The sequence below is a fragment of the Oncorhynchus gorbuscha genome, linkage group LG19, assembly GCF_021184085.1.
Source record: "Oncorhynchus gorbuscha isolate QuinsamMale2020 ecotype Even-year linkage group LG19, OgorEven_v1.0, whole genome shotgun sequence".
NCBI lineage: Eukaryota > Metazoa > Chordata > Actinopteri > Salmoniformes > Salmonidae > Oncorhynchus > Oncorhynchus gorbuscha.
This window is the reverse complement of record NC_060191.1, coordinates 66943840-66970794: the sequence shown is the minus strand read 5'-3', so window position 1 is coordinate 66970794 and position 26955 is coordinate 66943840. Positions and strand designations below refer to the sequence as shown.

At 42.4% G+C, this 26955-nt stretch overlaps 1 protein-coding gene and 1 non-coding gene across 3 annotated transcripts in view; one reads left to right on the top strand and one right to left on the bottom strand.

Moving 5' to 3' along the window:
• The window catches only part of LOC124005922 (metabotropic glutamate receptor 5-like), a 145622-nt gene that overhangs the window by 18938 nt on the left and 99729 nt on the right, over window positions 1-26955 (top strand). For both annotated transcript variants that reach the window (XM_046315565.1, XM_046315563.1), the window contains exons 5-6: window positions 15726-15800; window positions 16060-16234. In XM_046315565.1, coding sequence (XP_046171521.1) covers window positions 15726-15800; window positions 16060-16234 — 250 coding nt within the window. The remainder of the gene's footprint in view (window positions 1-15725; window positions 15801-16059; window positions 16235-26955) is intronic.
• On the bottom strand, window positions 6879-6942 carry trnat-ugu. Its single transcript has one exon. It is a non-coding gene; the product is annotated as a tRNA-Thr (tRNA).

Below are 26955 nucleotides of genomic sequence, written 5' to 3'. Positions count from 1 at the left end.
AAATTTCCCATGAAACGTGCCTAACATCAATATCTTACTGTATATTCGGAGAACATTGCAACCTTGTTCTGTGTATGTTTGGTGGGACGTTGATAGAATATTCTCCTAACCCACTGAAAACTGGACACATGAATGTTCTTGCAAATTTCCCATGAAACGTGCCTAACATCAATATCTTACTGTATATTCGGAGAACATTGCAACCTTGTTCTGTGTATGTTTGGTGGGACGTTGATAGAATATTCTCCTGACCCACTGAAAACTGGACACATGAATGTTCTTGCAAATTTCCCATGAAACGTGCCTAACATCAATATCTTACTGTATATTCGGAGAACATTGCAACCTTGTTCTGTGTATGTTTGGTGGGACGTTGATAGAATATTCTCCTAACCCACTGAAAACTGGACACATGAATGTTCTTGCAAATTTCCCATGAAACGTGCCTAACATCAATATCTTACTGTATATTCGGAGAACATTGCAACCTTGTTCTGTGTATGTTTGGTGGGACGTTGATAGAATATTCTCCTAACCCACTGAAAACTGGACACATGAATGTTCTTGCAAATTTCCCATGAAACGTGCCTAACATCAATATCTTACTGTATATTCGGAGAACATTGCAACCTTGTTCTGTGTATGTTTGGTGGGACGTTGATAGAATATTCTCCTAACCCACTGAAAACTGGACACATGAATGTTCTTGCAAATTTCCCATGAAACGTGCCTAACATCAATATCTTACTGTATATTCAGAGAACATTGCAACCTTGTTCTGTGTATGTTTGGTGGGACGTTGATAGAATATTCTCCTGACCCACTGAAAACTGGACACATGAATGTTCTTGCAAATTTCCCATGAAACGTGCCTAACATCAATATCTTACTGTATATTCGGAGAACATTGCAACCTTGTTCTGTGTATGTTTGGTGGGACGTTGATAGAATATTCTCCTGACCCACTGAAAACTGGACACATGAATGTTCTTGCAAATTTCCCATGAAACGTGCCTAACATCAATATCTTACTGTATATTCGGAGAACATTGCAACCTTGTTCTGTGTATGTTTGGTGGGACGTTGATAGAATATTCTCCTAACCCACTGAAAACTGGACACATGAATGCTCTTGCAAATTTCCCATGAAACGTGCCTAACATCAATATCTTACTGTATATTCGGAGAACATTGCAACCTTGTTCTGTGTATGTTTGGTGGGACGTTGATAGAATATTCTCCTAACCCACTGAAAACTGGACACATGAATGTTCTTGCAAATTTCCCATGAAACGTGCCTAACATCAATATCTTACTGTATATTCGGAGAACATTGCAACCTTGTTCTGTGTATGTTTGGTGGGACGTTGATAGAATATTCTCCTAACCCACTGAAAACTGGACACATGAATGTTCTTGCAAATTTCCCATGAAACGTGCCTAACATCAATATCTTACTGTATATTCAGAGAACATTGCAACCTTGTTCTGTGTATGTTTGGTGGGACGTTGATAGAATATTCTCCTGACCCACTGAAAACTGGACACATGAATGTTCTTGCAAATTTCCCATGAAACGTGCCTAACATCAATATCTTACTGTATATTCGGAGAACATTGCAACCTTGTTCTGTGTATGTTTGGTGGGACGTTGATAGAATATTCTCCTAACCCACTGAAAACTGGACACATGAATGCTCTTGCAAATTTCCCATGAAACGTGCCTAACATCAATATCTTACTGTATATTCGGAGAACATTGCAACCTTGTTCTGTGTATGTTTGGTGGGACGTTGATAGAATATTCTCCTAACCCACTGAAAACTGGACACATGAATGTTCTTGCAAATTTCCCATGAAACGTGCCTAACATCAATATCTTACTGTATATTCGGAGAACATTGCAACCTTGTTCTGTGTATGTTTGGTGGGACGTTGATAGAATATTCTCCTGACCCACTGAAAACTGGACACATGAATGCTCTTGCAAATTTCCCATGAAACGTGCCTAACATCAATATCTTACTGTATATTCGGAGAACATTGCAACCTTGTTCTGTGTATGTTTGGTGGGACGTTGATAGAATATTCTCCTGACCCACTGCTCTTGTCACCGCCTAGGAAACATGTCTTGAACATTTAATATTGTATATTCTGAGAACCATGGTAACCACGTTCTGGGTCTGTTCTGTTTGACATTAAGGGAATATTCTCCTGAACTCTTAACTCGAACGCCAATAGGTTCTCAGAAGGTTTTTGCTAACATAGATAGAATGTTCGGTAACACTTTAGTTTCCGCCCAGTGTGACCGAATGGTGAACTAAACGACGGAGAGTTTTGACTGTGTGTGATATTAGATTGCTTCTTGTGTAAATATTTTCTGTCTGGATTTTAATGATTTGTATGTGGTCATAACCATGGTCATAACCATGAAATAATATGTCATAACAGCTGATATAACTTGTCATAACCTGTTAATAATATGGACATAACACTGTCATGAAACATATATTTACACCTGTTGTGACATATATTGTGTTATTTTATGGCTGGTTATGACACCTACATAAGAGTATCAAAGCCCACTAAACCTACCAGGGTAGTTACTATATGGCTGGTTATAACACCTACATAAGAGTATCAAAGCCCACTAAACCTACCAGGGTAGTTACTATATATACCTACATAAGAGTGTCAAAGCCCACTAAACCTACCAGGGTAGTTACTATATGGCTGGTTATAACACCTACATCAGAGTGTCAAAGCCCACTAAACCTACCAGGGTAGTTACTATATGGCTGGTTATAACACCTACATAAGAGTATCAAAGCCCACTAAACCTACCAGGGTAGTTACTATATATACCTACATAAGAGTGTCAAAGCCCACTAAACCTACCAGGGTAGTTACTATATGGCTGGTTATAACACCTACATCAGAGTGTCAAAGCCCACTAAACCTACCAGGGTAGTTACTATATGGCTGGTTATAACACCTACATAAGAGTATCAAAGCCCACTAAACCTACCAGGGTAGTTACTATATGGCTGGTTATAACACCTACATAAGAGTATCAAAGCCCACTAAACCTACCAGGGTAGTTACTATATGGCTGGTTATAACACCTACATAAGAGTATCAAAGCCCACTAAACCTACCAGGGTAGTTACTATATGGCTGGTTATAACATCTACATAAGAGTATCAAAGCCCACTAAACCTACCAGGGTAGTTACTATATGGCTGGTTATAACACCTACATAAGAGTATCAAAGCCCACTAAACCTACCAGGGTAGTTACTATATGGCTGGTTATAACACCTACATAAGAGTGTCAAAGCCCACTAAACCTACCAGGGTAGTTACTTTATGGCTGGTTATAACACCTACATCAGAGTGTCAAAGCCCACTAAACCTACCAGGGTAGTTACTATATGGCTGGTTATAACACCTACATCAGAGTGTCAAAGCCCACTAAACCTACCAGGGTAGTTACTATATGGCTGGTTATAACACCTACATCAGAGTGTCAAAGCCCACTAAACCTACCAGGGTAGTTACTATATGGCTGGTTATAACACCTACATAAGAGTGTCAAAGCCCACTAAACCTACCAGGGTAGTTACTTTATGGCTGGTTATAACACCTACATCAGAGTGTCAAAGCCCACTAAACCTACCAGGGTAGTTACTATATGGCTGGTTATAACACCTACATCAGAGTGTCAAAGCCCACTAAACCTACCAGGGTAGTTACTATATGGCTGGTTATAACACCTACATCAGAGTGTCAAAGCCCACTAAACCTACCAGGGTAGTTACTATATGGCTGGTTATAACACCTACATAAGAGTGTCAAAGCCCACTAAACCTACCAGGGTAGTTACTATATGGCTGGTTATAACACCTACATCAGAGTGTCAAAGCCCACTAAACCTACCAGGGTAGTTACTTTATGGCTGGTTATAACACCTACATAAGAGTGTCAAAGCCCACTAAACCTACCAGGGTAGTTACTTTATGGCTGGTTATAACACCTACATCAGAGTGTCAAAGCCCACTAAACCTACCAGGGTAGTTACTATATGGCTGGTTATAACACCTACATCAGAGTGTCAAAGCCCACTAAACCTACCAGGGTAGTTACTATATGGCTGGTTATAACACCTACATAAGAGTGTCAAAGCCCACTAAACCTCCCACACAAGGCCAAACATTCCATTAAACCATAGCCTACTCGTCAGCAGTATGTTTATGTAAAATTTTTAATAGACTATATCAAAAGACCATTGTCATTGTGCACACACAGTGACGTCAGACATGCACCTACTCCAATGCTCTGTTGCTGATGACTGGGATGAATGCAGGACAGGACAAGACACCCTCTTTTTGACTTATGACTAATATAAGGGCCTATATGGCTTATATGAGTATGATGGTCATAATGCTTCATAACAGTGTCATAAAGTCCAAGTTCTTAGTCCAAGTAAAGTGACACAGGATGGACGTAATTCTTCATGACAGTGATATAAAGTCGGGGTGTATCTTAACATCTGTGAAGAAATTATTTGGGCTACAATTTCTGAGTCTGGTAACTATAATGAACTTCTCCTCTGCAGCAGAGGTAACTCTGGGTCTTCCATTCCTGTGGCGGTCCTCATGAGAGACAGTTTCATCATAGAGCTTGATGGTTTTTTTGCGACTGCACTTGAAGAAACGTTCAGTTCTTGAAATGTTCTGTATTGACTGACCTTAATTTAACTTCTCTTTGCTTATTTGAGCTGTTCTTGCCATAATATTGACTTGGTCTTTTACCAAATAGGACTATTTTCTGTATACTACCGCTACCTTGTCACAACAAAACTGATTGGCTCAAACACATTAAAAAGGAAAGAAATTCCACAAATTAACTTCTAACAAGGCACACCTGTTAATTGAAATGCATTCCAGGTGACTACGTCATGGAGCTGGTTGAGAGAATGCCAAGATTGTGCAAAGCTTTCATCAAGGCAAAGGGTGGCTACTTTGAAGAATCTCAAATATAAAATATATTTGGATTTGTTTAACACTTTCTTTTGGTTACGACATGATTCCATATGTGTTATTTCATAGTTTTGATGTCTTCACTATTATTCGTCAATGTATAAAATAGAAAAAATAAAGAAAAAGCCTTGAATTAGTAGGTGTGTCCAAACTTTTGACTGGTACTGTCTATTTGTTTTAGGGCTTTGTGTTTTTATTGAGATAGGACAGCGAAGAGGAGAAAGGAAAGGCAGGAGAAATTGTCAGAAGGACACGGGTCAGATTGGAACCCATAGTGGCTGTGGTAGTAACCACTGGACCATACAGGCCATGCATCTTGACAGTCTAAAGTGGTCTCCTGGGGCCCTTTCCTGTGTTAAATAGCTGAACTGGTGGGCGCTATTTCCTATTTGGCATCTATGTTATACCTCACTGTTAGCAGTTGATGTTATTCTTCAATAACACAGACCCCAAAGAAAATCAGGGGGAGGAAAATAGCTTTCTTCAGAGAGAACAAATCATATGGGGAGGTAGATGTTCATTCTCCCCTGTCCTCAGTGATTCTCTCCAGTGATTCTCTCCACAGAACAAATCATGTGGGGTGGTAGATGTTCATTCTCCCCTGTCCTCAGTGATTCTCTCCAGTGATTCTCTCCACAGAACAAATCATGTGGGGTGGTAGATGTTCATTCTCCCCTGTCCTCAGTGATTCTCTCCAGTGATTCTCTCCACAGAACAAATCATGTGGGGAGGTAGATGTTCATTCTCCCCTGTCCTCAGTGATTCTCTCCAGTGATTCTCTCCACAGAACAAATCATGTGGGGTGGTAGATGTTCATTCTCCCCTGTCCTCAGTGATTCTCTCCAGTGATTCTCTCCACAGAACAAATCATATGGGGTGGTAGATGTTCATTCTCCCCTGTCCTCAGTGATTCTCTCAAGTGATTCTCTCCACAGAACAAATCATGTGGGGAGGTAGATGTTCATTCTCCCCTGTCCTCAGTGATTCTCTCCAGTGATTCTCTCCACAGAACAAATCATATGGGGAGGTAGATGTTCATTCTCCCCTGTCCTCAGTGATTCTCTCCAGTGATTCTCTCCACAGAACAAATCATGTGGGGAGGTAGATGTTCATTCTCCCCTGTCCTCAGTGATTCTCTCCAGTGATTCTCTCCACAGAACAAATCATGTGGGGAGGTAGATGTTCATTCTCCCCTGTCCTCAGTGATTCTCTCCAGTGATTCTCTCCACAGAACAAATCATGTGGGGAGGTAGATGTTCATTCTCCCCTGTCCTCAGTGATTCTCTCCAGTGATTCTCTCCACAGAACAAATCATGTGGGGAGGTAGATGTTCATTCTCCCCTGTCCTCAGTGATTCTCTCCAGTGGTTCTATCCACAGAACAAAGGGACAGGGTGTAGTTTTATAACCCAGCCCTAGCCTGTGGTTGATCAATTACAATTCCTTGCAATAACACTGGGCCAATGGCCAAATAACAAGTATCCTATTTCAGTTTCAATGTATAAACAATTTGGACCAATGAGAACTTGCCATGTAGCTATGAGTCCCGGACTGAAATTCCTCCCATGTGTCTGACCTATTGATCAATACTTCCCTATTACAGAACAAAACACAATTTCCTTTGATCATTAGTAATCTATTGACCTATCATCCTCTGCGTTGTGTATTAATCTTCAAAATATTCTTACATCACCCGTCACTTCAAGTGAATAATACAGATGACGGAGAAACCAGAGAGGAAATAATAATATAATATAAATATAATAATATATGCCATTTAGCAGACGCTTTTATCCAAAGCGACTTACAATCATGTGTGCATACATTCTACGTATGGGTGGTCCCGGGGATCGAACCCGGGACCTAGGCGTTACAAGCGCCATGCTCTACCAACTGAGCTACAGAAGGACCACTGAACGAGAAGATGAGGAGATCTGAGTGAAGGAGAATGAGCTGAGAAGAGATGAGGGGTGGTCAGGTGTTTCTAGTGTGAGCTAGAGTCCTGGTGAGAATTGGTTTGTCCTGAGCAGATAATTGCCATTGTGATGGGAACGGCTGTGACACAGCTGAGACCGAATGGAGAGCACATTATGTGTTGTTGGCTGCTGTTCCACTCTGCTCACTTCTGTGTCTCTAAAGCTATTATATTGTGTATAGAGATATATGTTTCTCTGCTCTCTGTTTTCCTCACTCCCGCCAGGAAGCAGGCTCTCCTTAGCTCTCTCACTGTGTCTTTGTGCATAGATGTGTGTGTTTCACAAATGATTCCCAGTTTGACTGGTTACGTGTTATCGGGCTGGAGTGTGTGTGTGTTTACCCACATAAAAATACTATAGTATACTGTAAATAGTGTAGTATTACTATATTTATATACTATAGTATTCACTGTAGTGTTTTTGTGGATTTTACTGTAGTTTCTTTTGTGGACTCTACTGTAGTATACTGTAGTATTCACTGGACATTTTAACATTTAACATATGTCATTTAGCAGATGCTCTTATCCAGAGCGACTTACAGTAGTGAGTGCATCCATTTTCATACTTAATATTGATACATAGTATTGAAAATATATGCACTCTGTAAATTACTGTAGTTTTGTTAGTGCTACCTACTGTAAGTAGACTGGAGTCTGAACAAAGCTTCTGTTTTGTATACTACAACATAATATGGGATATAGTAAGTACTACACATGATTGAGGGATACTACAGTGTGTAGTATAGTATTCTACAGTATACTACAACATAATATAGGATATAGTAAGTACTACACACGATTGAGGGATACTACAGTGTGTAGTATAGTATTCTACAGTATACTACAACATCATATAGGATATAGTAAGTACTACACACAATTGAGGGATACTACAGTGTGTAGTATAGTATTCTACAGTATACTACAACATAATATAGTATATAGTAAGTACTACACATGATTGAGGAATACTACAGTGTGTAGTATAGTATTCTACAGTATACTACAACATAATATAGGATATAGTAAGTACTACACACAATTGACGGATACTATAGTGTGTAGTATAGTATTCTACAGTATACTACATACAGTTGAAGTCGGAAGTTTACACCTTAGCCAAATACATTTAAACTCAGTTTTCACAATTCCTGACATTTAATCCTAGTAAAAATTCCCTGTTTTAGGTCAGTTAGGATCAACACTTTATTATAAGACTGTGAAATGTCAGAATAACAGTAGAGAGAATTATTTATTTCAGCTTTTATTTATTTCATTACATTCCCAGTGGGTCAGAAGTTGACATACACTCAATTAGTATTTGGTAGCATTGCCTTCAAATTGTTTAACCTGTGTCAAACGTTTCGGGTAGCTTTCCACAAGCTTCCCACAATAAGTTGGGTGAATGTTGGCCCATTCCTCCTGACAGAACTGGTGTACCTGAGTCAGGTTTGTAAGCCTCCTCGCTTGCACACACTTTTTCAGTTCTGCCCACAAATCATCTATGGGATTGAGGTCAGGGCTTTGTGATGGCCACTCCAATACCTTGCCTTTGTTGTCCTTAAGCTATTTTGCCACAACTTTGGAGGTATGCTTGGGGTCATTGTCCATTTGGAAGACCAAATTGCGACCAAGCTTTAACTTCCTGGCTGATGTCTTGAGATGTTGCTTCAATATATCCACATCATTTTTCTTCATGATGCCATCAATTTTGTGAAGTGCACCAGTCCCTCCTGCAACAAAGCCCCCGCACAGCATGATGCTGCCACCCCCACAGCATGATGCTGCCACCCCCACAGCATGATGCTGCCACAACCGTGCTTCAAAGTTGGGATGGTGTTCTTCGGCTTGCAAACATCCCCATTTTTCCTCCAAACATAACGTTGGTCATTATGGCCAAACAGTTCTATTTGTGTTTCATCAGACCAGAGGACATTTCTCCAAAAAGTACGATCATTGTCCCCATGTGCAGTTGTAAACCGTAGTCTGTTTTTTTTGTTATGGCGGTTTTGGAGCAGTGGCTTCTTCCTTTCTGAGCGGCCTTTCAGGTTATGCCGATATTGGACTCGTTTTACTGTGGATATAGATACTTTCGTACCTGTTTCCTCCAGCATCCTTTGCTCTATTGTTCTTTTCGCACCACAGTACGTTAATCTCTAGGAGACAGAACGCTTCTCCTTCCTGAGCGGTCTGATGGCTACGTGGTCCCATTGCACAATCAACTTAGTGTATGTAAAATTCTGACCCACTGGAATTGTGATACAGTGAATTATAAGTGAAATAATCTGTCCATAAACAATTGTTGGAAAAATGACTTGTGTCATGCACAAAGTAGATGTCCTAACCGACTTGCCAAAACTATAGTTTGTTAACAAGAAATTTGTGGAGTGGTTGAAAAACAAGTTGTAATGACTCCAACCTAAGTGTATGTAAACAAGTTGTAATGACTCCAACCTAAGTGTATGTAAACAAGTTGTAATGACTCCAACCTAAGTGTATGTAAACAAGTTGTAATGACTCCAACCTAAGTGTATGTAAACTAGTTGTAATGACTCCAACCTAAGTGTATGTAAACTAGTTGTAATGACTCCAACCTAAGTGTATGTAAACTAGTTGTAATGACTCCAACCTAAGTGTATGTAAACTAGTTGTAATGACTCCAACCTAAGTGTATGTAAACTAGTTGTAATGACTCCAACCTAAGTGTATGTAAACGAGTTGTAATGACTCCAACCTAAGTGTATGTAAACTAGTTGTAATGACTCCAACCTAAGTGTATGTAAACTAGTTGTAATGACTCCAACCTAAGTGGATGTAAACTAGTTGTAATGACTCCAGCCTAAGTGGATGTAAACTTCCCACTTCAACTGTATTACTATTGCATTATATAGATTTCTATAGTAAGTACTAAGGTATTCTATAGTAAACTGTAGCATTTTGTCGTGTGGGGATTTGAGTGTGTTTATGTGTGTGTATCCTGTAAGTGGTGTCATGTCAGGGTCTAAAGAATCTTCTCTCCTCTGATCTCCATGGCAACATCTGTTCTCTGTCACTGGAATTTACAGCGTCAGACTCATCACATAGCCTGGCCCCGGACGCAACGCATGTCTGTGAATTTGCGCTTATTAAGTGTCTGTATTTGTGTGTAAGTGTCTGTTGGCTTGGACATGGGCATACGTGTGTTTGAGTGTGTGTATGTAATGTGTGGTATGGGGTGAGCGTGTGTGAGTGTGTGTGTGTGTGAGTGTGTGTGTGTGCAAGGGGTTGGGCTGTCGGTGCCATCTGTCTCCTGCTCCTCTCACTGAGACACTAATTACAGGACTTTACACGTTGCCCTGCTACCCAAGACCACACACACGCACACCAGAGAATGCTGGTGGGAGGAGCTATAAGAGGACCGGCTTATTGTAATAACCGGAATGGAATCAGTGGAACGGAGTCAAACATGTTTGTTTTCATGTTGTTTTCATGTTTTCTAGTTTTAATATCACATGCACAAGGACAGTGAAATGCCTTTCTGGCCAGCTCAACAATGCACTTATCAATAACAACCTAATACCAACCTAATACCAAAACACACAATAAGAAAGAAAAAAGAAAGAAAAAGAAAGAAAGAAAAATAGGAGAAAGTAAGAAGCTATACTGTATATATACAGGGTCAGTTCCAGTACCATATTAACAATGTGATAGAGGTACATATCTATAGTGGTAAGTTGACTAGGCATCAGGAAATATGAAAAACAGAGTAGCAGCAGCATAGATGAGGATTGTATGTGAGCGTGTGTGTGTGTGCGTGTGTGTCTCGATAGTATAAATGTACGTGCATATCATTTGTGTGTGTGAGCAAATTAAGTCGATAAAAGATTGTACTGTGCAGCCGTCTTCATCAACCTGGCCAAGGTTTTTGACTCAATCACCGTATTCTTATCAGCAGACTCAACAGCCTTTGTTTCTCAAATGACTGCTTTGCCTGGTTCACCAACTACTTCTGAGATAGAGTTCAGTGTGTCAAATCCGAGGGCCTGTTGTTCGCACCTCTGGCAGTCTCTATGGGGGTACCACAGGGTTCAATTCTTGGGCCGACTTTCTGTATATATCAAAGATGTCGCTCTTGCTGCGGGTGATTCCCTGATCTACCTCTACGCAGACAACATCATTCTGTATACATCTGGCCCTTCTTTGGACACTGTGTTAACAAACCTCCAAACCTCCAAACTTCAATGCCATATAACACTCCTTCCGTGGCCTCCAACTGCTCTTAATCTCTAGTAAAACTAAATGCATGCTCTTCAACCGTTCGCTGCCCGCAACCGCCTGCCCGATGAGCATCATTACTCTTGGCGGTTCTGACTTAGAATATGTGGGCAACTGCCTAGGCATCTGGCTAGACTGTAAACTCTCCTTCCAGACTCATTAAACATTTCCAATCCAAAGTTAAATCTAGAATTGGCTTCCTATTTCGTAAAAAAGTCTCCTTCACTCATGCTGCCAAACATACCCTCGTAAAACTGACTATCCAACCGATCCTCGACTTTGGCGATGTCATTTACAAAATAGCCTCCAATCCTCTACTCAACAAATTGGATGCAGTCTATTACAGTGCCATCCGTTTTGGCCCCAAAGCCCCATATACCCCCCACCACTGCAACCTGTATGCTCTAATCAGCTGGCCCCTGCTTCATATTGGTTGCCAGACCCACTGGCTACAGGTCATCTCTAAGTCTTTGCTAGGTAAAGCTCCGCCTTATCTCAGCTCACTGGTCACGGTAACAACACCCAATACCTGCTTGAGCACGTGCCCCAGCAGGTATATCTCACCGGTCATCCCCAAAGCCAACACTGTCACGACTTCTCCCGAAGTCGATGCCTCTCCTTGTTCGGGCGGTGTTCGGCGGTCGAAGTCGCCGGTCTTCTAGCCATCGCTGATCCATTTTTCATTTTCCATTTGTGTTGTCTTGTTTTCCCACACACCTGGTTTCATTTCCCTCATTATGTGTTGTGTATTTAGCCCTCTGTTTCCCCCATGTTTTTGTGATTGTTTATTGTTAGGTCGGTATGTTTCCGGCTGGTTTATTCCCGGGTGCTGTTTTACCCGTGTTTAGTCGCAACCGCTATTTTGTTCGCACATTGGGTTTGTTTTTCATTAATTTTTAATTTTTTAATGTATCTGTTATTTTACCAGGTAAGTTGACTGAGAACATGTTCTCATTTACAACAACGACCTGGGGAATAGTTACAAGAGAGAGGAGTGGGATGAATGAGCCAATTGTAAACTGGGGATGATTAGGTGACCGTGATGGTTTGAGGGCCAGATTGGGAATTTAGCCAGGACACCGGGGTTAACACCCCTACTCTTACGATAAGTGCCATGTGAACTTTAATGATCTCAGAGAGTCAGGACACCCGTTTAACGTCCCATCTGAAAGACGGCACCCTACACAGGGCAGTGTCCCCAATCACTGCCCTAGGACATTGGGATATTTTTTGACCAGAGGAAAGAGTGCCCCTACTGGCCCTCCAACACCACTTCCAGCAGCATCTGGTCTCCCATCCAGGAACTGACCACCGTTACTTTGTGCTATTGCCTTCATTAAAAGTGCGTTGTTCACTTATCTCTGCTCTCCTGCGCCTGACTTCATGCACAAGCTACAGCCACCGCCTGACAAACACCTACTTTGGCCGCCTTTCCATCCAGTTCTCTGCTGCCAATGACTGGAACGAATTGCAAAAATCGCTGAAGCTGGAGACTTATATTTCCCTCACTAACTTTAAACATGAGCTATCTGAGCAGCTAACCAATCGCTGCAGCTGTACATTGCCCATCTGTAAATAGCCCATCCAATCTACCTACCTCATCCCCAAATTGTTTTTATTTACTTTTCTGCTCTTTTGCACACCAGTGTATCTACTTGCACATCATCATCTGCACATCTATCACTCCAGTGTTAATCTGATAAATTGTAATTATTTGCTACTATGGCCTATTTATTGCCTACCTCCTCATGCCTTTTGAACACACTGTATATAGACTTTCTTTTCTCTACTGTGTCATTGACTTGTTTATTGTGTTATTGGCTTGTTTATTGTTTACTCCATGTGTAACTCTGTGTTGTTGTCTGTGTCGCACTGCTTTGCTTTATCTTGGCCATGTCGCCGTTGTAAATGAGAACTTGTTCTCAACTAGCCTACCTGGTTAAATGAAGGTGTTCTCAACTAGCCTACCTGGTTAAATGAAGGTGTTCTCAACTAGCCTACCTGGTTAAATGAAGGTGTTCTCAACTAGCCTACCTGGTTAAATAAAGGTGTTCTCAACTAGCCTACCTGGTTAAATGAAGGTGTTCTCAACTAGCCTACCTGGTTAAATAAAGGTGTTCTCAACTAGCCTACCTGGTTAAATAAAGGTGTTCTCAAGTAGCCTACCTGGTTAAATGAAGGTGTTCTCAACTAGCCTACATGGTTAAATAAAGGTGTTCTCAACTAGCCTATCTGGTTAAATAAAGGTGTTCTCAACTAGCCTACCTGGTTAAATGAAGGTGTTCTCAACTAGCCTACATGGTTAAATAAAGGTGTTCTCAACTAGCCTACATGGTTAAATAAAGGTGTTCTCAACTGGCCTACCTGGTTAAATGAAGGTGTTCTCAACTAGCCTACATGGTTAAATGAAGGTGTTCTCAACTAGCCTACATGGTTAAATAAAGGTGTTCTCAACTAGCCTATCTGGTTAAATAAAGGTGTTCTCAACTGGCCTACCTGGTTAAATGAAGGTGTTCTCAACTAGCCTACATGGTTAAATAAAGGTGTTCTCAACTAGCCTACATGGTTAAATAAAGGTGTTCTCAACTGGCCTACCTGGTTAAATGAAGGTGTTCTCAACTAGCCTACATGGTTAAATAAAGGTGTTCTCAACTGGCCTACCTGGTTAAATAAAGGTGTTCTCAACTGGCCTACCTGGTTAAATAAAGGTGTTCTCAACTGGCCTACCTGGTTAAATGAAGGTGAAATAAAAAAATAAATAAGAAAGTGTGTATGTGTGTGAAGTCCCGTGACTGTGCATAATGTAAAAATAAAAATAAAATACACGAGTAAACTCAGATAGTCCGTGTAGCCATTTTGTTGGCTATTTAACAGTCATGGCTTGGAGATAGAAGCTGTTCAGGAGCCCGTTGGTGTCAGAATTGATGCATCAGTACGGAAGCAGAGAGAACTTTCCTGGGCTTTCCTTTCACGTCGCCTGATGTACTGACTGATGTACTGACTGATGTACTGAGTGATGTACTGAGTGATGTACTGACTGATGTACTGAGTGATGTACTGACTGATGTACTGAGTGATGTACTGACAGATGTACTGACTGATGTACTGAGTGATGTACTGACTGATGTACTGACTGATGTACTGAGTGATGTACTGAATGATGTACTGACTGATGTACTGACTGATGTACTGACTGATGTACTGACTGATGTACTGACTGATGTACTGAGTGATGTACTGAGTGATGTACTGACTGATGTACTGACTGATGTACTGACTGATGTACTGAGTGATGTACTGACTGATGTACTGAGCTGTTTAATGTGTTTGGTACCATTCTATTGATTCCATTCCAGCCATTACAATGAGCCCATCCTCCAATAGCTCCTCCCACCAGCCTCCTCTGACCAACACACACACAGGATTTTACACATGGCTACATGGGCTCTGCTCCTGCTAACAACAGCAGTACAGATCTGATACTATTACATTGTAAATTCTCTGTGTAATCATTTGGTGTTTGGAGCCCACTGGGACTTGTGAGGGAATCAGAGCTGGGAGATTAATGATCTTGTGAAAAAACTGATAAGAAAAAATTGATGAAGATGAAGGAGGGAATAAAATAGAAGGAGAGATGAAGGAGAGATGAAGGAGACGGTGAGATGGAAAGACAGGGAGAACAAGAGAGAGAAAGAGAAGGGAATCCTATCAAAAACTGTCACCATGCACTCCCCTTCATTTGCATCAATTCCAGGTCATCCACTTCCTCTTCTTATCTGCTATTTATTTATTTTATTTAACCTTTATTTAACTTGGCAAGTCAGTTAAGAACAAATTATTTTAAAAATTACAGCCTACCCTGGTCAAACCCTAACGATGCTGGGCCAATTGTGCACCGCCTATGGGACTCCCTCTCTCTGTCTCTGTCTCTATCTCTGTCTCTGTTTCTGTCTCTGTCTCTGTCTGTCTCTCTCTCTCTTTCTCGCTCTCTCTCTCTCTCTCTCTCTGTTTCTCTGTCTCTCTGTCTCTCTGTCTCTGCCACTGTCTCTGTCTCTGTCTCTGTCTCTGTCTCTGTCTCTGTCTCTGTCTCTGTCTCTGTCTCTGTCTCTCTCTCTCTCTCTCTCTCTCTCTCTCTCTCTCTCTCTCTCTCTCTCTCTCTCTCTCTCTCTCTCTCTCTCTCTCTCTCTCTCTCTCTCTCTGTCTCTGTCTCTGTCTCTGTCTCTGTCTCTGTCTCTCTCTCTCTCTCTCTCTCTCTCTCTCTCTCTCTCTCTCTCTCTCTCTCTCTCTCTCTCTCTCTCTCTCTCTCTCTCTCTCTCTCTGTGTGTCTTCATTTAGAACTGAGACTATTACTCTCGTTGAGCATTCTATACATTAAACATGTAATCTCTTCCTCTCTTCCTCTCTTTCCCCGGCCCCTCTCTTCTTGTCACTCACCGCCCTCTCTGCTGTCTCCTAGGTAACTACGGGGAGAGTGGGATGGAGGCGTTCAAGGATATGGCTGCCAAGGAGGGCATCTGCATCGCCCACTCTGGTAAGCTCCTACTGGTGATGTCATTAACCAGGAAGTACATCTAGTGTGCGTGCCACATGGAACCACCTCAGGGCAGATAACATCCTATTTAGTGCACTAGTTTTATCTCCAGCCATGTGCAAAAATAGTGCACTATGTGGTGAATAAGATATTAGGTAAGTTTCCCTTGGGGAAATTACATGAAGTGAAACAGGGACAATTAAATGACTTCTAAAGCTCCTTGATCACTTACCTCATCTCCTGATGTGTCCTATGATAGGTAAGATCTGGAGCAACGCGGGGGAGAAGAGTTTTGATAGGCTGCTGGAGCGTCTCAGAACCCACCTGCCCAAGGCCAGGGTGGTAGCCTGTTTCTGTGAGGGCATGACAGTCAGGAACATCCTCATGGCCATGAGACGACAGGGCCTGGTGGGGGAGTTCCTACTGGTCGGCAGGTCAGTGGACACTGGAACTGCAGAGATACACACAAACACATACTGATACGCACACACCACACTGTACACATTGAGTGTAAGATAATACATATGTGGAGAGGAGAGAGAGAGAGGTGAACTATTGTAGGAGGGTATGGCTAGGTCCTCTGAGTATATTTGCAAATAGGATCTAAAGAATTACCAGCTCTCTACCCCCACCCACCCCACTCTCTCTCTCTGCTACTCTCTCTCTCTGCTACTCTCTCTCTCTCTCTCTCTCTCTCTCTCTCTCTCTCTCTCTCTCTCTCTCTCTCTCTCCTCTCCCTTTTTCACTCTATCTCTCTCTCCCCTATCCCTCTCTCCTCTCTCTCTCTGCTACTCTCTCTCTCTCTCTCTCTCTCTCTCTCTCTCTCTCTCTCTCTCTCTCTCTCTCTCTCTCTCTCTCTCTCTCCCTCATTCACTCTCTCTCTCTCTCTCTCTCTCTCTCTCTCTCTCTCTCTCTCTCTCTCTCTCTCTCTCTCTCTCTCTCTCTCTCTCTCTCTCTCTCTCTCTCTCTCTCTCTCTCTCTCTCTCTCTCTCTCTCTCTCTCTCTCTCTCTCTCTCTCTCTCTCTCTCTCTCTCTCTCTCTCTCTCCTCACTGTATGCATCTTCTCTCTACCACATTCTCTGTCTTCCTCTCTGCCCCTAGCAGCACTGCTTTGTTCTACTTCTGTCTTGTGCCCCCCCACCCCAAGAGTTCCGAGGTGTTTCTGCTCGAGGCACAGACCCCACCCCATCCCACAATGCACTAGGGGACAACTGCTTCCTCTGCATGTGTGTGTGTCTATATGCATGTATATATGTGTGTATGTGGGTGTGAGGCAGACAGGCAGAGTCGGTGTGTGTGTATGTGTGTGCATGCCAAGTTCACTCTGGCCTCTTGTTGCCATGCCAACCTTTTAATTAACATAGTCCTAATCATTTCAGCACCATTAAGAATAGAGATAGGATAACATGACATGTGAGTCTATCTAATGTTAAAGTCATTACATTTAATTTCTATTCCATTCTATTTATCCCTTCAGTAACCTTACCTGAATAGCAGAGTGATCATCATCATCATCATCATCATCATCATCATCGATACCATGCTCTTCATTCACTTAGTAACTGGGAGGCAGGTATGTAAACACATCAGGAGGAAAGTCATTCAATCACTTGTATAAGTGTCTTTACCAATCCATTTGTCACTAAGTGCTGAACAGCAACCCGACCCCCTAGATGGGATCACAGCCTCACACTCTGAAGGACCTCAACCTCCCAGCATTATTACTACCTGCAACCTGCACCTGTTTCCTGCCAGGGATCTATAGTGACTCACGTTATCCCATCACACTGGCCCCACCCACCTGTCACTCATCTCATGGTTCCAATCACCATGGCAACAGCCAGGCAGGCTGCTAATGCTATCACACTAACAGGATGTAACTAAAGAGTGAGTGGGTGCTGTAAGTGTGTTTATGTCCCTCCATTGTGGAAAGGAAGAGGAAAAGAGTGAGGCAGAGATTGGGGAGAGAGAGACAGAGAGAGAGAGAGACAGAGAGGGTAGGAGAAAGAGAGGGTAGGACACAGACAGAGAGGGTAGGAGAAAGAGAGGGTAGGAGAAGACAGGGTAGGAGACACAGAGAGGGTAGGAGACAGATAGCGAGGGGAGGAGAGAGATAGCGAGGGTAGGAGACAGACAGCGAGGGTAGGAGACAGACGGCGAGGGTAGGAGACAGACGGCGAGGGTAGGAGACAGACAGAGAGGGTAGGAGACGGATAGTTAGGGTAGGAGACAGAGAGGGTAGGAGACAGACAGCAAGGATAGGAGACAGACAGCGAGGGTAGGAGACAGAGAGGGTAGGAGACAGATAGCGAGGGTAGGAGACAGAGAGGGTGGGAGACAGATAGTGAGGGTAGGAGACAGAGAGGGTAGGAGACAGGGAATCAATCTACTTAATGTGAAGATGTACAAACTATTTCTCTCTCCTTCACACACCATCCGAGTCACCTATAAGTCTCAATTGGTGAGAAAGACCAGTCTCTCCTCAGTCACCATCCAACCTGTTAAACTCACCAGAGTTGATTATAATTACACTTGTTAATTGAATATCAGCGTTCGTTAGCCTCGCTCTGTGAAAATGGGGGATATTCCCAAATGAAAGATTGTTCCAGGTTGGCACATTTCTGTGCGATGCTCCAAACAGGGGTGGTGCTTTGGATTCCCCCATGAAACTTCACACATTCCGTTTAACTCTGTATAATTGCATTACGTCTACACACACACACACACACACACACACACACACACACACACACACACACACACACACACACACACACACACACACACACACACACACACACACACACACACACACACACACACACACACACACACACACACACAGACCCTTGCGTACACCTGGGTATGTGTTTGCAGTCTGTTAGTATTGATTCTCTCTCTTCCACCGTCCCTCGTGGCGCCAGCCAGCTACAAACCCAGTAATGAATAGTACTGTTGAGATTAAGGTCCAAAACACCACATACACGTGCACGTGCACACACACACACACACACATACACACTTTCAGAGTAGCCTATACTGTAGTGTTGGTATTTGCAGAAAGAGAGAGAGAGAGCGAGACAGAGAGAGAGAAAGAGTGTATGTGTGTGTGCAGGATTGGGTAGGTTACTTTCTAAATGTAATCCATTCAAGTTACTAGTTACCTGTCCAAAAACGTAACTGTTGGATTACCCAAACTCAGTAACGTGATCTGATTACTTTCAGTTACTTTTGGAAAACTTCCTCCTGAAGAAGCATTAGAAGAAGACACAAAGAATCATCAAATACATTTGGTGTGTCATCATAGTAGTCTCTGACATCATAGTGGTCTCTGACATCATAGTGGTCTCTGACATCATAGTAGTCTCTGACATCATAGTGGTCTCTGACATCATAGTAGGCTCTGACATCATAGTAGTCTCTGACATTGTAGTGGTCTCTGACATCATAGTAGTCTCTGACATCATAGTAGGCTCTGACATCATAGTAGGCTCTGACATCATAATATTCTCTGACATCATAATATTCTCTGTCATCATAGTAGTCTCTGACATCATAGTGGTCTCTGACATCATAGTAGTCTCTGACATCATAGTAGTCTCTGACGTCATAGTGGTCTCTGACATCATATTGGTCTCTGTCATCATAGTGGTCTCTGTCATCATAGTGGTCTCTGACATCATAGGGGTCTCTGACATCATAGTGGTCTCTGTCATCATAGTGGTCTCTGACATCATAGGGGTCTCTGACATCATAGTGGTCTCTGACATCACAGTGGTCTCTGACATCATAGTGGCCTCTGTCATCATAATACATCATTAATGCTGAATTGATGTAATTGGGAAAACAGATAAATGTATTGTTTGGCAAACATCCCTTCTGATTTTAAAAGTAATCAAAGAAGTAATCATCTAGTTATTTTTTAAGTACAGTGCCTTCGGAAAGTATTCAGACACCTTGACCTTTTCCACATTTTGTTACGTTACAGCCTTATTCTAAAATTGATGAAAAAAAAACAATATTCCTCATCTAGCTACACACAATACCCCATAATGACAAAGCAAAAACAGGTTTTTAGATTTTTTTGCTAATACAGCCTTGACTCTTGACTCTTCTTGGGTATGATGCTACAAACTTGGCACACCTGTATTTGGGGAGTTTCTCCCATTCTTCTCTTCAGATCCTCTCAAGCTCTGTCAGGTTGGATGGGGAGCGTCGCTGCACAGCTATTTTAAGGCTCCAGAGATGTTCAATCGGGTTCATGTCCGTGCTCGGCAGTCATGTGCCTTCCGTCTGGCTACTCGACCATAAAGGCCTGATTGGTAGAGTGTTGCAGAAATGGTTGTCCTTCTGGAAGCTTCTCCCATCAACACAGAGGAACTCTAGAGCTCTGTCAGAGCGACCATTGGGTTTCTTGGTCACCTCTCTGACCAAGGCCCTTCTCCCCCGGTTGCTCAGTTTGGCCGAGCGGCCAGCTCTAGGAAGAGTCTTTGTGGTTACAAACTTCTTCCATTTAAGAATGATGGAGGCCACTGTGTTGTTGGGGACCTTCAATGCTGCAGAAATGTTTTGGTACCTTTCCCCAGATCTGTGTCTCGACACAATCTTGCCTCTGAGCTCTACGGACAATTCCTTCCACCTGGTTTTTGGTCTGACATGCACTGTCAACTGTGGGACCTTATATAAATAGGTGTTTGCCTTTCAAAATCATATCCAATCAATTGAATTTACCACAATTGACCACAAATCAAGTTGTAGAAACATCTCAAGGATGATCAATAGAAACAGGATGCACCTGAGCTCAATTTAGAGTCTCAGGGTCTGAATACTTATGTAAATAAGTTCTGTTTTTTAATTTTAATACATTTGCAAAACTGTCTGAAACCTGTTTTTGCTTTGTAATTATGGGGTATTATGTGTATATTTTTGAGGATTTTTTATTTATTTAATCCATTTTAGAATAAGGCTGTTACGTAACAAAATGTTGAAAAAGTCTAGGGGTCTGAATACTTTCCGAAGGTACTGTATCTGTAATCTGATTACAATATTTTATCTGGTAACGTAACCGATTACAGTAAAGATTTTTTTTATCAGATTACATGTAACTGATGCCATGTAGTCACTTCCTCCCCAACCCTGGGAATATGAGTTGCGTTTCTCAATGCTTTCTGCCTTGCTCTGTTCTGTTGTTATGGGTTTTCTAAATGCTTCGTCATGCCACTAAATGGTCTCAGTGTGTAGTGTGTACTCCATCAGTGTGTAGTGTGTACTCCATCAGTGTGTATGTGTACTCCATCAGTGTGTAGTGTGTACTCCATCAGTGTGTATGTGTACTCCATCAGTGTGTAGTGTGTACTGCATCAGTGTGTAGTGTGTACTCCATCAGTGTGTATGTGTACTCCATCAGTGTGTAGTGTGTACTCCATCAGTGTGTAGTGTGTACTGCATCAGTGTGTAGTGTGTACTCCATCAGTGTGTAGTGTGTACTGCATCAGTGTGTATGTGTACTCCATCAGTGTGTATGTGTACTCCATCAGTGTGTATGTGTACTCCATCAGTGTGTATGTGTACTCCATCAGTGTGTGTGTATGTGTACTCCATCAGTGTGTACTCCATCAGTGTGTATGTGTACTCCATCAGTGTGTAGTGTGTACTCCATCAGTGTGTAGTGTGTACTCCATCAGTGTGTAGTGTGTACTCCATCAGTGTGTAGTGTGTACTCCATCAGTGTGTAGTGTGTACTCCATCAGTGTGTAGTGTGTACTCCCATCAGTGTGTAGTGTGTACTCCATCAGTGTGTAGTGTGTACTGCATCAGTGTGTATGTGTACTCCATCAGTGTGTATGTGTACTCCATCAGTGTGTATGTGTACTCCATCAGTGTGCATGTGTACTCCATCAGTGTGTAGTGTGTACTCCATCAGTGTGTATGTGTACTCCATCAGTGTGTAGTGTGTACTCCATCAGTGTGTAGTGTGTACTCCATCAGTGTGTAGTGTGTACTCCATCAGTGTGTAGTGTGTACTCCATCAGTGTGTAGTACTCCATCAGTGTGTATGTGTACTCCATCAGTGTGTATGTGTACTCCATCAGTGTGTATGTGTACTCCATCAGTGTGTATGTGTACTCCATCAGTGTGTATGTGTACTCCATCAGTGTGTATGTGTACTCCATCAGTGTGTATGTGTACTCCATCAGTGTGTATGTGTACTCCATCAGTGTGTATGTGTACTCCATCAGTGTGTATGTGTACTCCATCAGTGTGTATGTGTGTGTATGTGTACTCCATCAGTGTGTATGTGTACTCCATCAGTGTGTATGTGTACTCCATCAGTGTATGTACTCCATCAGTGTGTATGTGTACTCCATCAGTGTGTAGTGTACTCCATCAGTGTGTATGTGTACTCCATCAGTGTGTATGTGTACTCCATCAGTGTGTATGTGTACTCCATCAGTGTGTATGTGTACTCCATCAGTGTGTATGTGTACTCCATCAGTGTGTATGTGTACTCCATCAGTGTGTATGTGTACTCCATCAGTGTGTATGTGTACTCCATCAGTGTGTATGTGTACTCCATCAGTGTGTATGTGTACTCCATCAGTGTGTATGTGTACTCCATCAGTGTGTATGTGTACTCCATCAGTGTGTATGTGTACTCCATCAGTGTGTATGTGTACTCCATCAGTGTGTGTACTGTGTATGTGTACTCCATCAGTGTGTATGTGTACTCCATCAGTGTGTATGTGTACTCCATCAGTGTGTATGTGTACTCCATCAGTGTGTATGTGTACTCCATCAGTGTGTATGTGTACTCCATCAGTGTGTATGTGTACTCCATCAGTGTGTATGTGTACTCCATCAGTGTGTATGTGTACTCCATCAGTGTGTATGTGTACTCCATCAGTGTGTATGTGTACTCCATCAGTGTGTATGTGTACTCCATCAGTGTGTATGTGTACTCCATCAGTGTGTATGTGTACTCCATCAGTGTGTATGTGTACTCCATCAGTGTGTATGTGTACTCCATCAGTGTGTAGTGTGTACTCATCAGTGTGTATGTGTACTCCATCAGTGTGTAGTGTGTACTCCATCAGTGTGTAGTGTGTACTCCATCAGTGTGTACTGTGTACCATCAGTGTGTATGTGTACTCATCAGTGTGTAGTGTGTACTCCATCAGTGTGTATGTGTACTCCATCAGTGTGTAGTGTGTACTCCATCAGTGTGTATGTGTACTCCATCAGTGTGTATGTGTACTCCATCAGTGTGTATGTGTACTCCATCAGTGTGTATGTGTACTCCATCAGTGTGTATGTGTACTCCATCAGTGTGTAGTGTGTACTCCATCAGTGTGTACTCCATCAGTGTGTATGTGTACTCCATCAGTGTGTAGTGTGTACTCCATCAGTGTGTAGTGTGTACTCCATCAGTGTGTAGTGTGTGTGTACTGTGTACCATCAGTGTGTATGTGTACTCCATCAGTGTGTATGTGTATTCCATCAGTGTGTAGTGTGTACTCCATCAGTGTGTAGTGTGTACTCCATCAGTGTGTATGTGTACTCCATCAGTGTGTAGTGTGTACTCCATCAGTGTGTATGTGTACTCCATCAGTGTGTATGTGTACTCCATCAGTGTGTATGTGTACTCCATCAGTGTGTAGTGTGTACTCCATCAGTGTGTATGTGTACTCCATCAGTGTGTATGTGTACTCCATCAGTGTGTATGTGTACTCCATCAGTGTGTAGTGTGTACTCCATCAGTGTGTATGTGTACTCCATCAGTGTGTATGTGTACTCCATCAGTGTGTATGTGTATGTGTACTCCATCAGTGTGTATGTGTACTCCATCAGTGTGTATGTGTACTCAGTGTGTATGTGTACATCAGTGTGTATGTGTACTCCATCAGTGTGTATGTGTACTCCATCAGTGTGTATGTGTACTCCATCAGTGTGTAGTGTGTACTGCATCAGTGTGTATGTGTACTCCATCAGTGTGTAGTGTGTACTCCATCAGTGTGTATGTGTACTCCATCAGTGTGTAGTGTACTCCATCAGTGTGTACTCCATCAGTGTGTAGTGTGTACTCCATCAGTGTGTATGTGTACTCCATCAGTGTGTATGTGTACTCCATCAGTGTGTACTCCATCAGTGTGTATGTGTACTCCATCAGTGTGTATGTGTACTCCATCAGTGTGTATGTGTACTCCATCAGTGTGTATGTGTACTCCATCAGTGTGTAGTGTACTCCATCAGTGTGTATGTGTACTCCATCAGTGTGTATGTGTACTCCATCAGTGTGTATGTGTACTCCATCAGTGTGTATGTGTACTCCATCAGTGTGTAGTGTGTACTCCATCAGTGTGTATGTGTACTCCATCAGTGTGTATGTGTGTACTCCATCAGTGTGTATGTGTACTCCATCAGTGTGTAGTGTGTACTCCATCAGTGTGTATGTGTACTCCATCAGTGTGTACTCCATCAGTGTGTACTGTACTCCATCAGTGTGTATGTGTACTCCATCAGTGTGTATCAGTGTGTACTCCATCAGTGTGTATGTGTACTCCATCAGTGTGTGTACTCCATCAGTGTGTATGTGTGTATGTGTACTCCATCAGTGTGTATGTGTACTCATCAGTGTGTATGTGTACTCCATCAGTGTGTATGTGTACTCCATCAGTGTGTATGTGTACTCCATCAGTGTGTATGTGTACTCCATCAGTGTGTATGTGTACTCCATCAGTGTGTATGTGTACTCCATCAGTGTGTAGTGTGTACTCCATCAGTGTGTATGTGTACTCCATCAGTGTGTATGTGTACTCCATCAGTGTGTATGTGTACTCCATCAGTGTGTATGTGTACTCCATCAGTGTGTATGTGTACTCCATCAGTGTGTATGTGTACTCCATCAGTGTGTATGTGTACTCCATCAGTGTGTATGTGTACTCCATCAGTGTGTACTCCATCAGTGTGTATGTGTACTCCATCAGTGTGTATGTGTACTCCATCAGTGTGTAGTGTGTACTCCATCAGTGTGTATGTGTACTCCATCAGTGTGTATGTGTACTCCATCAGTGTGTATGTGTACTCCATCAGTGTGTATGTGTACTCCATCAGTGTGTAGTGTGTACTCCATCAGTGTGTATGTGTACTCCATCAGTGTGTAGTGTGTACTCCATCAGTGTGTATGTGTACTCCATCAGTGTGTATGTGTACTCCATCAGTGTGTATGTGTACTCCATCAGTGTGTATGTGTACTCCATCAGTGTGTATGTGTACTCCATCAGTGTGTACTCCATCAGTGTGTATGTGTACTCCATCAGTGTGTATGTGTACTCCATCAGTGTGTATGTGTACTCCATCAGTGTGTATGTGTACTCCATCAGTGTGTATGTGTACTCAGTGTGTAGTGTGTACTCCATCAGTGTGTATGTACTCCATCAGTGTGTACTCCATCAGTGTGTATGTGTACTCCATCAGTGTGTATGTGTACTCCATCAGTGTGTAGTGTGTACTCCATCAGTGTGTATGTGTACTCCATCAGTGTGTAGTGTGTACTCCATCAGTGTGTATGTGTACTCCATCAGTGTGTAGTGTGTACTCCATCAGTGTGTATGTGTACTCCATCAGTGTGTATGTGTACTCCATCAGTGTGTATGTGTACTCCATCAGTGTGTATGTACTCCATCAGTGTGTAGTCCATCAGTGTGTACTCCATCAGTGTGTATGTGTACTCCATCAGTGTGTATGTGTACTCCATCAGTGTGTATGTGTACTCCATCAGTGTGTATGTGTACTCCATCAGTGTGTATGTGTACTCCATCAGTGTGTATGTGTACTCCATCAGTGTGTATGTGTACTCCATCAGTGTGTATGTGTACTCCATCAGTGTGTATGTGTACTCCATCAGTGTGTATGTGTACTCCATCAGTGTGTATGTGTACTCCATCAGTGTGTATGTGTACTCATCAGTGTGTATGTGTACTCCATCAGTGTGTGTACTCCATCAGTGTGTATGTACTCCATCAGTGTGTATGTGTACTCCATCAGTGTGTATGTGTACTCCATCAGTGTGTATGTGTACTCCATCAGTGTGTATGTGTACTCCATCAGTGTGTATGTGTACTCCATCAGTGTGTATGTGTACTCCATCAGTGTGTATGTGTACTCCATCAGTGTGTACTCCATCAGTGTGTATGTGTACTCCATCAGTGTGTATGTGTACTCCAGTGTGTATGTGTACTCATCAGTGTGTATGTGTACTCCATCAGTGTGTACTCCATCAGTGTGTATGTGTACTCCATCAGTGTGTAGTGTGTACTCCATCAGTGTGTATGTGTACTCCATCAGTGTGTACTCCATCAGTGTGTGTACTCCATCAGTGTGTATGTGTACTCCATCAGTGTGTATGTGTACTCCATCAGTGTGTATGTACTCCATCAGTGTGTATACTCCATCAGTGTGTATGTGTACTCCATCAGTGTGTATGTGTACTCCATCAGTGTGTATGTGTACTCCATCAGTGTGTATGTGTACTCCATCAGTGTGTATGTGTACTCCATCAGTGTGTATGTGTACTCCATCAGTGTGTATGTGTACTCCATCAGTGTGTATGTGTACTCCATCAGTGTGTATGTGTACTCCATCAGTGTGTAGTGTGTACTCCATCAGTGTGTATGTGTACTCCATCAGTGTGTATGTGTACTCCATCAGTGTGTATGTGTACTCCATCAGTGTGTATGTGTACTCCATCAGTGTGTATGTGTACTCCATCAGTGTGTGTATGTGTACTCCATCAGTGTGTATGTGTACTCCATCAGTGTGTATGTGTACTCCATCAGTGTGTATGTGTACTCCATCAGTGTGTATGTGTACTCCATCAGTGTGTATGTGTACTCCATCAGTGTGTATGTGTACTCCATCAGTGTGTATGTGTACTCCATCAGTGTGTATGTGTACTCCATCAGTGTGTATGTGTACTCCATCAGTGTGTAGTGTGTACTCCATCAGTGTGTATGTGTACTCCATCAGTGTGTATGTGTACTCCATCAGTGTGTAGTGTGTACTCCATCAGTGTGTATCCATCAGTGTGTACTCCATCAGTGTGTATGTGTACTCCATCAGTGTGTAGTGTGTACTCCATCAGTGTGTATGTGTACTC